Source organism: Oryx dammah, unplaced genomic scaffold (genome assembly GCF_014754425.2).
Source record: "Oryx dammah isolate SB20612 unplaced genomic scaffold, SCBI_Odam_1.1 HiC_scaffold_26, whole genome shotgun sequence".
Lineage (NCBI taxonomy): Eukaryota > Metazoa > Chordata > Mammalia > Artiodactyla > Bovidae > Oryx > Oryx dammah.
This window is the reverse complement of record NW_024070210.1, coordinates 88,333,143-88,347,443: the sequence shown is the minus strand read 5'-3', so window position 1 is coordinate 88,347,443 and position 14,301 is coordinate 88,333,143. Positions and strand designations below refer to the sequence as shown.

Genomic DNA, 14,301 nt, shown 5'->3' with positions numbered 1-14,301 from the left:
GCAGGTGGCAACCACAGCAGACTTATACTTGCATTTCCCGAAAAGAGAGAGAACATTCTCCAGTTCATTTGATGATGCAATTATAAGAAAGGGAAATTACAGGCCAATCTCATTTATAGACATAGATGTTTATTTTTTTTTTTTTATCACTTCTGTGTCTCTTCCTTCCCAGTTTTGAGCTTGTTTCTGGCAAATTTTTTATTTTTTAATCGAAATATCTTCCTTAATTACCAACACCTTCGGAGAAGCTGACATGCCCATGTACTGCTGGGTAGGAGTTGATGGTGGTTTAGTTGCTAAGTCGTGTCTGACTCTTGCGACCCTGTGGACTGTAGCCCACCAGGTTCCTCTGTCAATGGGGTTCTCCAAGCAAGAATACTGGAGTAGGTTGCCATTTCTTTCTCCAGGGGATCTTCCTGACCCAAGGATTGAACCCTGGTCTCCTGCTCTGCAGGCAGTTTCTTTACTGACTGAGCTACCAGGGAAGGCGTTAGCATCTAAAATCTGACTCAGTGCTTAATGAACTGCAGGCCTTGTGCTGTGGCTAGAGCTTAAACCTTGGCTGCTCACATTTTATGTCCGAGGAGAATAAACTGAGCCCCCCACAAACTCCTTTTTTCCCTTCCAAGTGAATTAGGATATGGGGAACACAGAGTAGGCAAAGAAGTGACCTAAATAGGAAATGTACCACTAACACATCCCAGAACTCAAGCTTTCATGATAATACGCTAAAACCCTGCTTCCCTTAGAGAGGAACCGTGCCCCTGAAAGTATAACTTTTTTTGGTGAAGTTCCTTAATTCCCTGTTTCTGGCACGGAGAAGATCATCTGGCTTATTAGCCCCTGTGGGTGAGCTTCTCAGCCTTAAGTCTGTACTCTCACCGGGGAGGTTCTTGGCTTAAAAGCTCCCTCACCCAGCCTTCATGCTCCCCCTTTTCCTAACACTTGGCTATGAGTGAAGCATTTAGGCTCCCACTGTTAGAATAAACATACCCTTCACCTTCTCTCTGTCTTGTTTGTTTTTCTTTGATGCAAGATGGAACACAGAGGGCAGAGCCTATAGAAGAAGAGTAAATGAACTAGTTATGGCACTGGAAACATGCTGCTTCTTGCCTGTTGATTTTGATCTGGGAATTAGGATGCAAACTGTTTCTCATCCCCTGAAAAAAAAAAAAAAAAGATTTAAGTTGCTAAAAGGCACCTAGCAACTTCTGGGAATAAATGAACAATTTAGAGAATTTCCATCTCTTCTAGTCTTGGTTTGGATAGAGGTTAAGAGAGCGTGGAACGTAAGACTAAGGGACTGCACATTTTCATTTTCATCCAACTGCCTGTAATCTGCAGCCCTTCACTTAACATATAGGAATTAATTTATTTTTCATGATGCGGTATGGGTGTCCCTCCTGGTAAGGCTGTCCCCAACCGTTCTGTTCCTGTTATACTCACTCTCTTCTTAAACTCCCCTTACACTGAACTGTTTTTTACTACTCTTTTGGTCTTGAGCATATGTTACTTGATACTATATTGTTTCTTCTCACAGGATGTGACTCATCTGTTCTACTAGCTTCCCTGCCTCCACAGCTCAGGCACTGAGTCTTAGAGATGTGTGTATTCCCCCATGACACCTCACACAGCACCATCTACCACTGCCCATGAGCAGAATGGACTGATTCAGTATATGATTGCTCTGCACAGCAGAGCAGTTTAGGGTCCTTCTTGGGGGGGCCTGCAATCTGCCATGTGTACAGATAGAGAAATCCTCCACAGAGATGGGAGTAAATGACCGAATATATTCTCTGGAGGAAGCACAGGGCAGGAAGGTTGAGTCCCCAAGGTGGAAGGATGTAGGGAGGGAAGTAAGCCACTGGTTTTAATTTGATTTTTCTCTTCATTAAAATGTCCTTCTTGCTTTCTTGATCTCTTTCCACAGAATCCTGCCATCAGCATCACTGAAAATGTGCTACATTTCAAAGGTCAGTATCTGGGCAAAGGTTCCCAGGCCTCTGCACAGTTAGAGAGACATTGTGAGGGTTGCTTTTTATTTTTATCTGTTTATTTTACTCATTCTCTATTGATGTTCACCTTTCTGATACTTGTGGGGTAAATTATATTGTTTTGAGGTATATGATCAGAGAGCTCAGAAATTTAACATCCCACTTTCCCCTGCGAAAGGCAGCAGATATAGCAAAATGGTATCCTAGGTTAGAAATCAGGAGATTTATCTTTTAGCTTAAAATTCTGCTACTACTTTGGACAACTTATTGATTGCTGTGGGCCTATGAAATTAGGATATTGGGTTATAATCTGTGTTTCTTAAACTTGAAGATCCAAGGACACCTGAACATATATCTACAGGATCCTCTAGGGCCATAGACTCTAGATTGAGAAACATGTTAAGAGTTAAATATGGTCACTGTAAATGATATTTGACTCCGTTACACTCATGAACGCAGTGGCAAAACAGCCGCTGAACTCATATCAGTAAGTATTACTTGATTATAAGGTAGCCATCTAGATGACTCCAAATATGTTTCTTTTCAAAAATATTAGAACAAAACCCCAAAATAGAAATTTTCTTAACAAGACTTTGTGGCTCCCTGATGTTTTACTTACAAACCAGTTTAATAAACACTGTATTTTAGATGATATCTGAAGCCTTTCCAGATCTGAGAGTCTGTAATTATGTGAATTCATGTCCATCTCCTTCTTAGTTCATCAGCAGGTTTTCTGCTGAGCCTGAGAGGGTAGGTCGGGATTCATTGATACCCAGTGGAGTGGGATTCTCCCTGCTGTCTTTCTATTCTGGTTCCTTGGAATGTCATTAGTAAGTGACTGGGGTTATGGGAGATTGAAGAGTTTCTGCCTTATATGAGACTCCATCTACTTTAATATACTTATGTGAAAGCACAGCCTGGCTTTTGAATCTACTTTTCCAAGTGAGAGCCCTGGTGGTAATGGCTCAGATGTTGGAGGGAGCTCAGCATTTGAAAGGAAATTAAAATGATAAACGTGTATGTTGCCATGTGGAGCTTTCTAGACTGTCCTACCTTAAGGAATTTGTGGTCTTAGAGAATAGCTACCTGTAGCACGTAATAGGCAAGTCCTTCCACACACGATCAGATGAGGAAAGATAATCCCAAAAGTTAGAGGGCAGGGACATCCCGTAGTCACTGGGTTTTAGGCATGGCACCTGCTGCCTTTGGGGGAAAATGCCATGTCAGGGAACAGGAATGGCATGATGGTCAACCTGAGGTCTTTCCCCCTAGTTCCATTTGTCCTCTCGGTAATGAGCTGAGAAAATGGTACTTCTCTTTTTTATTCCATTTGGAATGTGCTAAAGGAACAGTCAGCTGCTCCATTGTCTACCCCTGGTTGTGTGTGCAAGTTGCTTCAGTCATGTCCGACTCTTTATGACCTGATGGACTTGGCCTGCCAGGCTCCTCTGTCCATGGGATTTCCCAGGCAAGAATACTGGAGTGGGTTGCCATGCCTTCCTCCAGGGGATCTTCCTGACCCAGAGATGGAACCCATGTCTTATGTTTCCTGCACTGGCCGGGAGGTTCTTATCACTGGTGTCACCTGCAGAGCCTCCTGTCTCTGGTTGGATGGTGTTAAATTTAGAATTTTCTTTGAGACGGTATATTAGAGGGTCCGTGTACCCTGCAGCTTTCCTTAACTGCAGTCAAGAGAATACACCTACTTGACTTTTCTCTGCTGTGGATTCAGAGCCAAAGTAAATGTGAACATTAAGTTTATATAGAGTGTTACCTTTGGCTTTGCTTTCTGTATTCTTTTTGCTTGTCTGTTATTTATACTGGCCATCACTGAGGCCTCATTAGAATATTAAGTATTCTAGAACTGATCGCCTGAAAGTCATAAGGAGATAAACTTTTGTCAAGGGTTTAGCTTTCATCTAGCTGTTGAGTAGCTCTGCTCGCAAGCCCCCACTCACTTGGCAGGACCCATTAAAATTTGCATACTTCTGAAAGAACTGCACCAAGCTAACATTTGAATGGCACTGTTCTGCTCAAGTTCACAGCAACCCACATTTCTTTATAGCTCAGGGGCATGGTGCCAAAGGAGACAATGTTTATGAATTTCACCTGGAGTTCTTTGACCTTGTGAAGCCAGAGGTATGTTCTTTCCTTCCTTTTCCCTTTCTATTTTAAGGAATAAATACGTATAGTTTTGTGAAATGGGGGGCAAGCCTTATGGGGAAGAAGAAGATAAACCTAAGCAGAATAAACTTTTGTTTGGAACAGAGCCCAGGTGTTAGCCACAGAGTAGGAGGAAAATTGGAGAACCTGAGTTGAACCTGGGCTCTGTCATTATTAGTGGTGTGAAGAAGTCTCCTCACTTCTTCGCATTTCAGTTTTCTCATATGTTACATGAAGGATTGGGTTAAGTGGATCTCTAAGGTTCTTTCCAGCTGTGAGTTTCTTAATAGTCAGCAGTGGTTTAAGGATTTCTTAATAGTCAGCAGTCTGGGACTTGCTTTGGAGGCAAAGAGAGAGGCCGTATAGAGAAATAATGAGCTGGAGCAGCCCCTAAGAATTTGAGTTTAGTTGAGAAGGCTCTGTAGTGAAAGACTGATTTTAAAAAAAAGCTGTAACTGAGACAGTACAGTTTTGGCCTTGATGCAGGCCTTTCTAAATGCTGGAAACCACTGACCATTTGAATTGAATCATCTTCATGGGAAGAAGATTTGGAAGGCAGTGGTGCACTTGAGCAGGTGGTTGGATGTAGAGCCTGGCATGATGTAGATCCAGGAGGGTGTTCATGCTAATTTCTGCCGAGATAACCAAGACTATCTGCCTTTCTTGTCCGGCTTTCCTCCTGTGTCCTCAGTGGGGCAGGGTGGTGGGGAGGGAACCAGAGCAAGACACTGCTGTTCTTGGCGTTCTTCCTCATACCAGCCCTTGCTCTAGATGTTCTCTTTGCCCCAGGACTTTTAGGAACCGAGAAGGAATGGCAGTAAGTACCATGCAGCTTCTCTGTTCAGCCACAGTGGTTTGTGCAGTTTCAAGGGAAGGAGTGGGGGATGGGAAAGGGCATTCTCACGTTCTTGCTTTCTCTCCTAGCCGGTTTACAAACTGACCCAGAGGCAGGTAAACATCACTGTACAGAAGAAGGTGAGTCAATGGTGGGAGAGACTCACCAAGCAGGAGAAGCGCCCACTGTTTTTGGCCCCTGACTTTGATCGTTGGCTGGACGAGTCTGATGCTGAAATGGAGCTCAGAGCCAAGGTCAGTAAGGATTTGGGATCTAGACAGAAGTCATGAGGAACCCAGGTTATTTGGGGCACCTCAGATATCTATCAGGGTCTGATAGAATAAGGACAAAAATATAAATTCACTGATTGACCTGGAGACGTGGTTTTATAGAAGTATTGGTCATGTATTTTGTAGACTATTCCTCAATTGGGTTTTGTTTGATGTTTTTCTCATGATTAGCTTAGGGTGATGGGTTTTGCATAGGAAGGCCACAGAGGTAAAGTGCCCTTCTTATCATGTCATATCAAGGTTGTATACTCTCAACATGACCTACAGCTATTGATGTTAATCTTGCTCACCTCGATGTGGTTAATTTTTGGTAGGTTTCTCCACTGTATGGTTTCTCTACTCAAATGTTACTCCTCTCCTTTCTTTACTGTTTTCTTTGGAAGGAAGTCACTGTGCACAGTCCACACTTAACGAGCCAGAAGTTATGCTTCCCATTCTTAGGGTGGAGTATCTGTATACTTTCTTTGGAATTCTGCATGGAAGATTTTTCTTTTCTCCTTTATTTATTGTCATTTATTTATATCAGTATGGATATTGTCATTTATTTATATCAGAACAGATTTGTTTTATAGTTTGTGCTGTAATCCAATACTGTGTTATATATCTTGTTGCTCAAATTGTTCTATCTTTGGCCACTGGAAGCTCTTGCAGTTGGCTCTTGTGTCCCTTTGACACAGCTCCATCATCATGGGCCTTTTTTTTTTTTTTTAAGTGCATCCTTAATTTCTGGCACTGTAAGCTGCTCCAGGTTTATCTTGTATATTCCCAGGCCTGTTGTTTTTATTGCAGGATGATAGTGGAAACCAGAATCTGGGTGATCTGGGTGCTAAGAGTGCTCATTGCTACTGACGTATTACTTTTAGGTTCTCTCAGCTGACAGCACAAGGAAATATGTGTGTGTATACCAGCCCATGTATATACATGTATCTATAAGTATTTCCATATATATCCATCTATATCTATATTATCCTAATATAAGTTCACACTAATGTTGGAGATTTGATTTTAGCTTCTAGAAAATTATCGAAATCTTAAAAAATGAAATAGCAATCTATTTCCTGTCTTAAATTTCTGTTTTGTTTCTACAACCATGACAAATTTTCTAGATGTCTTTTCCAGCTCAAAGATCTTAAGGCTTTCCACTTTGTAGTTTGGAAGCCAGCTGATTGGTTTAATTCTGTGAGCACTGGATGGTCATTCTGTAGTGCCAGTGCTACCCAGTAAGGAGTCAGGCTTCTTAGTACCATGACTTCAGACATTCTTCCCAAGGAAGTGAGAACACAATTGGAGGAGGAGGTGGTTTTGAAGGAGTCATATCATTTATCTCTTATGTGGGCTTCTGCAAGCATCTGGGAATTTTAACTTGTGTGTTTTTTTTTTTTTTTTCAATTTATTTTTTTACTGAAGTATAATTAAAATACAATGTTAAATACATTATTGCTGTACAGCAGAGTCACTCATTTATACACATATATACACATCCTTTTTCATATTCTTTTCGCTTATGGTTTATCACAGGATATTGAATATACTTCCCTGTACCATACAGTAGTCTAACTTGTGTTCTTGGAAAACTTCTGTCCAAATTCTAGGAAGAAGAACGCTTAAATAAACTCAGACTCGAAAGCCAAGGCTCCCCTGAAAGTAAGTTGCCCCTACTGCTATGGTAGTTACCAGTTAACTTGTGACAGAGATGGGCGTGTGGAAGAGTGTGAAACAGCAGGAGGGCTCGTATTGGGTGGATGAGTTTATGATAAATCCTTAATGCCCAATGCTTAAGCTGTGCAAACCCACATCAAAAGTATTATTTACTTTTAATGTTTCCCTGCTGTTGGGGGGCCTGACATCATCTGAGTACACCAAGGTTGGTGTAGCAGAAAGGAAGAACCTTAGCCTCCTGGACTGGCCTAGTAGGGTGCTAGGTGGCAGCAAGTCCTGCAGAGACCTGGAAATTACTGCATAGGTCCATGACTACAGTTCTTCCAGTCTGGTGGTGTTTTCCTAACTGAGATCACAAGGGCTGTGGTTGTCAGCCTTAAAGATAGAAAGTATTCTGTATAGTCCTGCTGTTCATTAACCTTTTAAAAATTCAGTTCTACTTTTATTTCTGTCCAAGTGTCTCTAAGTGTGTTATCTTCTGGTATCATGGATTAAATTCAGCAGCTGTCTTAAATTCATGCTTTATGGAAAGCGTTGCCCTAGGCCTTTGAGCTTTGGAGCCAGTGAATCCGTCAGAGCACCTGTGCTCAAAGAGCTTATCCATTCTAGTTGGAGGACCATGCAGGTCTATACAAAATTAATGCTGAAAACCAGAATGAATAAGTGTTCCTCATGTGTCCAAAATAAAAAAAACTTTTCAAGTTTTAGTGGCACTTATTTAGCATGCCATAAGTAGGGAAAGAGCTTCCCTGACAGCTCAGTTGGTAAAGAATCTGCCTGCGATGCAAGAGACTGGTTTGATTCCTGGGTTGGGAAGATCCTCTGGAGAAGGGACAGGCTACCCATTCCAGTATCTTGGGCTTCCCTTGTGGCTCAGCTGGTAAAGAATCCGCCTGCAATGTGGGAGACCTGGGTTCGACCCTTGGGTTGGGAAGATCCCCTGGAGAAGGGAAAGGCTACCCACTCCAGTGGCCACAGGACTGGAAAAGGTCAGTTTTCATTCCAATCCCAAAGAAAGGCAATGGCAAAGTATGTTCAAACTATCACACAATTGCACTCATCTCACATGCTAGTAAAGTAATGCTCAAAATTCTCCAAGCCAGGCTTCAGTAATACGTGAACCGTGAACTTCCAGATGTTCAAGCTGGTTTTAGAAAAGGCAGAGGAACCAGAGATCAAATTGGCAACATCTGCTGGATCATCAAAAAAGCAAGAGAGTTCCAGAAAAACATCTACTTCTGCTTTATTGACTATGCCAAAGCCTTTGACTGTGTGGATCACAGTAAACTGTGGAAAATTCTGAGAGAGATGGGAATACCAGACCACCTGACCTGCCTCTTGAGAAACCTATATGCAGGTCAGGAAGCAACAGTTAGAACTGGACATGGAACAACAGACTGGTTCCAAATAGGAAAAGGAGTACATCAAGGCTGTATATTGTCACCCTGCTTATTTAACTTATATGCAGAGTACATCATGAGAAATGCTGGGCTGGAAGAAGCACAAGCTGGAATCAAGATTGCCAGGAGAAATATCAATAACCTCAGATATGCAGATGACACCACCCTTATGGCAGAAAGTGAAGAGGAACGAAAAAGCCTCTTGATGAAAGTGAAAGAGGAGAGTGAAAAAGTTGGCTTAAAGCTCAGCATTCAGAAAACAAAGGTCATGGCATCTGGTCCCATCACTTCATGGCAAATAGATGGGGAAACAGTGGAAACAGTGTCAGACTTTATTTTTTGGGGCTCCAGAATCACTGCAGATGGTGACTGCAACCATGAAATTAAAAGACGCTGACTCCTTGGAAGGAAAGTTATGACCAACCTAGATAGCATATTCAAAAGCAGAGACATTACTTTGCCCACAAAGGTCCATCTAGTCAAGGCTATGGTTTTTCCAGTGGTCATATATGGATGTGAGAGTTGGACTGTGAAGAAAGCTGAGCGCTGAAGAATTGATGCTTTTGAACTGTGGTGTTGGAGAAGACTCTTGAGAGTCCCTTGGACTGCAAGGAGATCCCCATTCTAAAGAAGATCAGCCCCGGGTGTTCTTTGGAAGGAATGATGCTAAAGCTGAAACTCCAGTACTTTGGCCACCTCATGAGAAGAGTTGACTCATTGGAAAAGACTCTGATGCTGGGAGGGATTGGGGGCAGGAGGAAAAGGGGACGACAGAGGATGAGATGGCTGAATGACATCACTGACTTGATGGACGTGAGTTTGAGCGAACTCCAGGAATTGGTGATGGACAAGGAGGCCTGGTGTGCTGCGATTCATGGGGTCGCAAAGAGTCGAACATGACTGAGCTACTGGACTGAACTGAACTCACTCCAGTATTCTGGCCTAGAGAATTCCATGGACTGTATAGTCCATGGGGTTGCAAGGAGTTGGACACAACTGAAGGGAAAATTTTAGAGCAGTTGTTTTCAAGCTATGTACCATGGTACCCCAGGGATTCCCAGAGATGCTTTGGAGAGGTAGGCCAGGCAGGCAGGTGCACTTCAATTAGAGCAGCTTGGCTTTTGTGTTTTATGTATTAGCGTCCTGAATAACACTTCTCATGGAAGTGTTCATGGAAGTGCATAACATTTCTTATGGAAAAGACAATTTGTTGCTTTAAAAAAATTTTGAATAACCACTAATTTAGAGAAATTTTCTGCTTTAGAAAAGCAGAGGAGGGGAGAGGATTAGTGGAGATGAAGCATAACGACATAAAAAGGCCATCTTTGGTGTTTAGAGGGATAAACTTCTGAAATATGTAAAAATTCTTATGTATGGATTATTTTATGATCTTAGAAAAAGCTTTAGCAGTTTTATCTAAATTCATAAAATCTCCTAATAAAGTTCTTTAAATGGGGAAATATACATTTTTGTAGTTTTGAAGAAAAAAATTTAATTTGTTAAATGTTGCTACAAGTGTGACTTTTTTGACCCCTTGAGATAAGGCCGTTTTTGATTGGACATACTAAGTGTGATTATTTGAGCATCAACCAAGTGTCTATGCTGGATATCTTTATAGAAACACTGATATGTGGCTATAAAAATATGTAGATAGGAATAAATGTGTAGCAGCAAAACCTGAACTCCAAAGCTCTTCTTAAGAATTATCCTTTCCTTTGCCCTACTCCTTTGACTCAACCATGACTCTGTCTAAGCTCCTTACTCCTCCCTTAATTCCATTATTGGCTATGTCTTCGAAAACCCTTAGGCTGCAAAGTTAATGACCTTTATTCTCCTTCCTTCTTCCTGGTTTGCAGTTTTCCAGCCTTTGTTTATATCCTCATTGTTCCATCTTCCAAAGCCCTGATTAGATAACCATCTCATCCATGCAGACTTGGCCTGATACATGCTTCTCCAGACTAAAGTCATTTTCTCACCTTGAAATTCTCACAGGATATTACCTGTTGCTCTCAATCTTGAAATATGGATTTTAGATTGTAAACTCTCTGAGGGGAGCAACATGTCTTAACCATCTTTGAAGCTCAGTGATGCCACTCACAGTATCTTGCATGTTTTAGGTGTTCACTTAATGTTTGGTTGGATGGATACATGGTCAAATATTAGATTTTTAAAATTCAATTTCTGTTTCTTTGAGATATTTGACCTATATGCCCTAAAAAATTTCTAAAAAAGAAACTGTAGATTATATTAAGATGACAGGAGCAAGGACTGAATATTTGTCCTGATAATGCCTCCTTAGCTAGTCAGTTATTTTTTGCCAGATGTAATTTTTCCTTTTCCTTCTTTGATTTGTTAAGTCTGTATACTTACCCCTCAAGACTGTGAGGGAAAAGACCACTGAAGATATGCCTTGGACTACAACGTTTCTTATAATTTTGCTTATCTGTTTTCTATGGGACCAAGAGCCTGGTTGGTGCAGACCTGGGCCAGGTATTTGTTGAGGAGCTTAGGGCACTCACGTACGAAAGAGGGATGCAGTCATCCACGTAAACCCCACATACCTGTCTCCTGCTGTGACTACTACTTTTAACATCTTTCTGCCTTTTTTTGCTTTTCAGCTCTTACAAGCTTGAAGAAAGGATACCTGTTCATGTATAATCTAGTGCAGTTCTTGGGATTCTCCTGGATATTTGTCAACATGACTGTGAGATTCTTTATCTTGGGAAAAGGCAAGTACACAGTTTCAAAGCTTGCTTTCTTTTTTGAGTAGTTTGGCCCACTATTCACCAGAAGTAACACTTTCTGCCTTTCAGCCTGCCACACCAACCCTTTCCACCCCCACCATATTTATGTAGCACTTCAGACCTTTCATTGTATGTTCACGTCTCTCACTTCCCATGACCTTGTGAAACAGGCTACCTGGATGTTCTGTTCATTTAACAGGTGAGGAAACAGATTGGGAGATGGTCAAAGAAATGGTCCACATCCACCCAGCTAGCCAGGGGTACATCTTGGACTAACATCCCTTTCTTATTCACTGCTTGATAATTTGTTTATATCTAACTAAATTGATGAGATACTCCTAGTGTCAAAGTTACACAGTCCTAAAGGGATCTCGCTCCTTTGGAGCCTAAATAGACTAAATGGACTACTGTGAAACTGAATGAAAAGACTATCATAAAGGTATTAGTTCTTGCTAAATTAATTTATATGTTTAGCAGAATTCTGGCCAAAGTAAATGACAATAGAACATTTTTGAGAATGTGATCTAAAGTATTCTGAAATTTTATTGTGAACCATAAATAGTAAAATTTGAGGGAAGAAACAGTAATGGGAGAGGATTTTCTCTATCTGCTATGAAAACATATTATTAAAATAGTATAGTATTAGTATAAGGATAGACTAATTAATAGAGCAGATTAAGTAGCTCAAAAATAGCTCTTATATATTATTATTATTATTACAGTACTACTTTATGTAATATATAATATATATCCAGATTATGTATATGATAAAAAGGAATTTTGAATCAATGGAAAGGAAAATATTATCCAGTCATTTTTTTCTATTAGATGGGAAATCTATCTAATAATGTTCCCAAGGAAAATTGGCTTGATTTGCGAGGCAGATAATATGTTTAACTCTTCTCATACTGTATATAAAGGGAAAAAAAAATCCCTCCAAAAGACTAAGGAGTCATATATCAAAAAGTTAAGTCATAATAGAAGATATAAATAAACATTTATGAAAATCACATGTGGAGGGTTAGGATTTTCTAACTTTGAAAATAATAGAAGAAATCATAAAGAAAAAGGTCAATGTATTTGATCACATAAAATGCCTAAATTTCTATATATCTAAAAATATCCATCCAAAACAACATTAAAGATTAAAAGCATATTGAGTTGAGCAAAATGAGGATGGAGGGTTGGTGAAAAATTGTAACAAATATTGGCAACTTTTTTTTTTTTACATATAAACAACTTGTAAAATTGATTTTAAAATGTGAAAACTCTACCCAATAGATAAAGATCATGTACAGGCAGTTCATAAGAGGAAATAAAATTAATTTAACATACAACAAAATGTTTAACTCAGTAATGGTGAAGGAAATGTATTTTTTATGTATCAGTTTTGCAAAGTTCTAAAAGAGGCCTAATTGAAAACAACATGTGCTAAAATAAACATAACAGTTTATTTATGGGGAGGGTGCATAAGTACAGGTCTTTGGGAAAATCATTTTGCAAGGTACTCAAGAACCTCAGTGACCCAGATAACCACGATGGTGTGATCACTCGTCTAGATCCAGACATCCTGGAGTGCACAGTCAAATGGGCCTTAAGAAGCATCACTACAAACAAAGCTAGTGGAGGTGATGGAATTCCAGCTGAGCTATTTCAAATCCATAAAAGATGATACTGTTAAAATGCTGCACTCAATATGCCACCAAATTTGGAAAACTCAGCAGTGGTCACAGGACTGGAAAAGGTGGGTTTTTCATTCCAATGCCCCAAAAAAGGCAATGCCAAAGAATGCTCAAACTACCTCACAATTGTACTCATCTCACACGCTAGCAAAGTAATGCTCAAAATTCTCCAAGCTAGGCTTCAACGTGAACCGAGAACTTCCAGATGTTCAAGCTGGATTTAGAAAAAGCAGAGGAACCAGAGATCAAATTGCCAACATCTGTCGGCTCATGGAAAAAGCAAGAGAGTTCTGGAAAAGCATCTACTTCTGTTTCATTGACTTTTCCAAAACCTTTGACTGTATGGATCACAACACACTGTAGAAAATTCTTCAAGAGATTGGAATACCGACCACCTTACCTGCTTCCTGAGAAATCTGTATGCAGGTCAATAAGCAACAGTTAGAACCAGACATGGAACAACAGACTGGTTTCAGATTGGGAAAGGAGTACGTCAAGGCTGTATATTGTTACCCTGCTTGTTCAACTTATATGCAGAGTAAGGAGAGTGAAAAGGCTGGCTTAAAACTCAGCATTCAAAAAATTAAGATCATGGCATCCAGTCCCATCACTTTCTGTCTAATAGATGGGGAAACAACGGAAACAGTGACAGACTTTTCTTTCTCGGGCTCTGAAATCACTGCAGATGGTGACTGCAGCCATGAAATTTAAAGACGCTTGCTCCTTGGAAGAAAAGCTGTGACCAACACAGACAGCATATTAAAAAGCAGAGGCATTACTTTGCTGGCAGAGGTCCGTATAATCAAAGCTATGGTTTTTTTCCAGTGTGAGAATTGGATCATAAAGAAGTCTGAGCACCAAAGAATCGATGCTTTTGAACTGTGGTGTTGGAGAGGACTCTTGAGAGTCCCCTGGACTGCAAGGAGATCAAATCAGTCAATCCTAAGGAAATCAATCCTGAATATTCACTGGAAGGACTGATGCTGAAGCTGACACTCCAGTACTTTGGCCACCTGATGGGAAGAGCTGACTTACTAGAAAAGACCCTGATACTGGGAAAGATTAAAGGCAGGAGGAGAAGGGGATGACAGAGGATGAGATGATTGGATGGCATCATGGACTCAATGGACATGAGTTTGAGCAAGCCCTGGGAGATGATGAAGGACAGGGAAGCCTGGTGTGCTGTATAGTCCATGCGGTAGGAAAGAGTCCGACATGAGTGAACGACAATAGCAACAACAGTAGCAACATCAAGAACCTTAATTATTCATATCCAAAAAGAAGAAGCGACTTAGCAGCAGCAGCAGCAGCAAAAAGTAGTTATAAAAAATTAACATTATGGCATTATTCATATTAGTGACAAATTAGACACTATGTAAATGTCCATGAATGGAGGGTTGCTTTAGATTGTTCCCTCAGTGGAATGTTGTGAAGCAAATGTAAAGTATTTAAAGAGGTTGTAAGATATGGAAAAATACTTACGATAGACTAAAAAAGTAACAAACTTGTTCTTCCAGTTTGTTCACACCAATAT

The 14,301-nt window shown here is 40.5% G+C and overlaps 1 protein-coding gene across 2 annotated transcripts in view; it reads left to right on the top strand.

Annotated features, from left to right (window-relative positions):
- HACD3 (3-hydroxyacyl-CoA dehydratase 3) overlaps window positions 1-14,301 on the top strand; it is a 30,863-nt gene that overhangs the window by 4,710 nt on the left and 11,852 nt on the right. For both annotated transcript variants that reach the window (XM_040225841.1, XM_040225842.1), the window contains exons 2-6: window positions 1,931-1,973; window positions 4,060-4,133; window positions 5,082-5,246; window positions 6,875-6,926; window positions 10,960-11,070. In XM_040225841.1, the coding sequence (XP_040081775.1) occupies window positions 1,931-1,973; window positions 4,060-4,133; window positions 5,082-5,246; window positions 6,875-6,926; window positions 10,960-11,070 (445 nt within the window). The remainder of the gene's footprint in view (window positions 1-1,930; window positions 1,974-4,059; window positions 4,134-5,081; window positions 5,247-6,874; window positions 6,927-10,959; window positions 11,071-14,301) is intronic.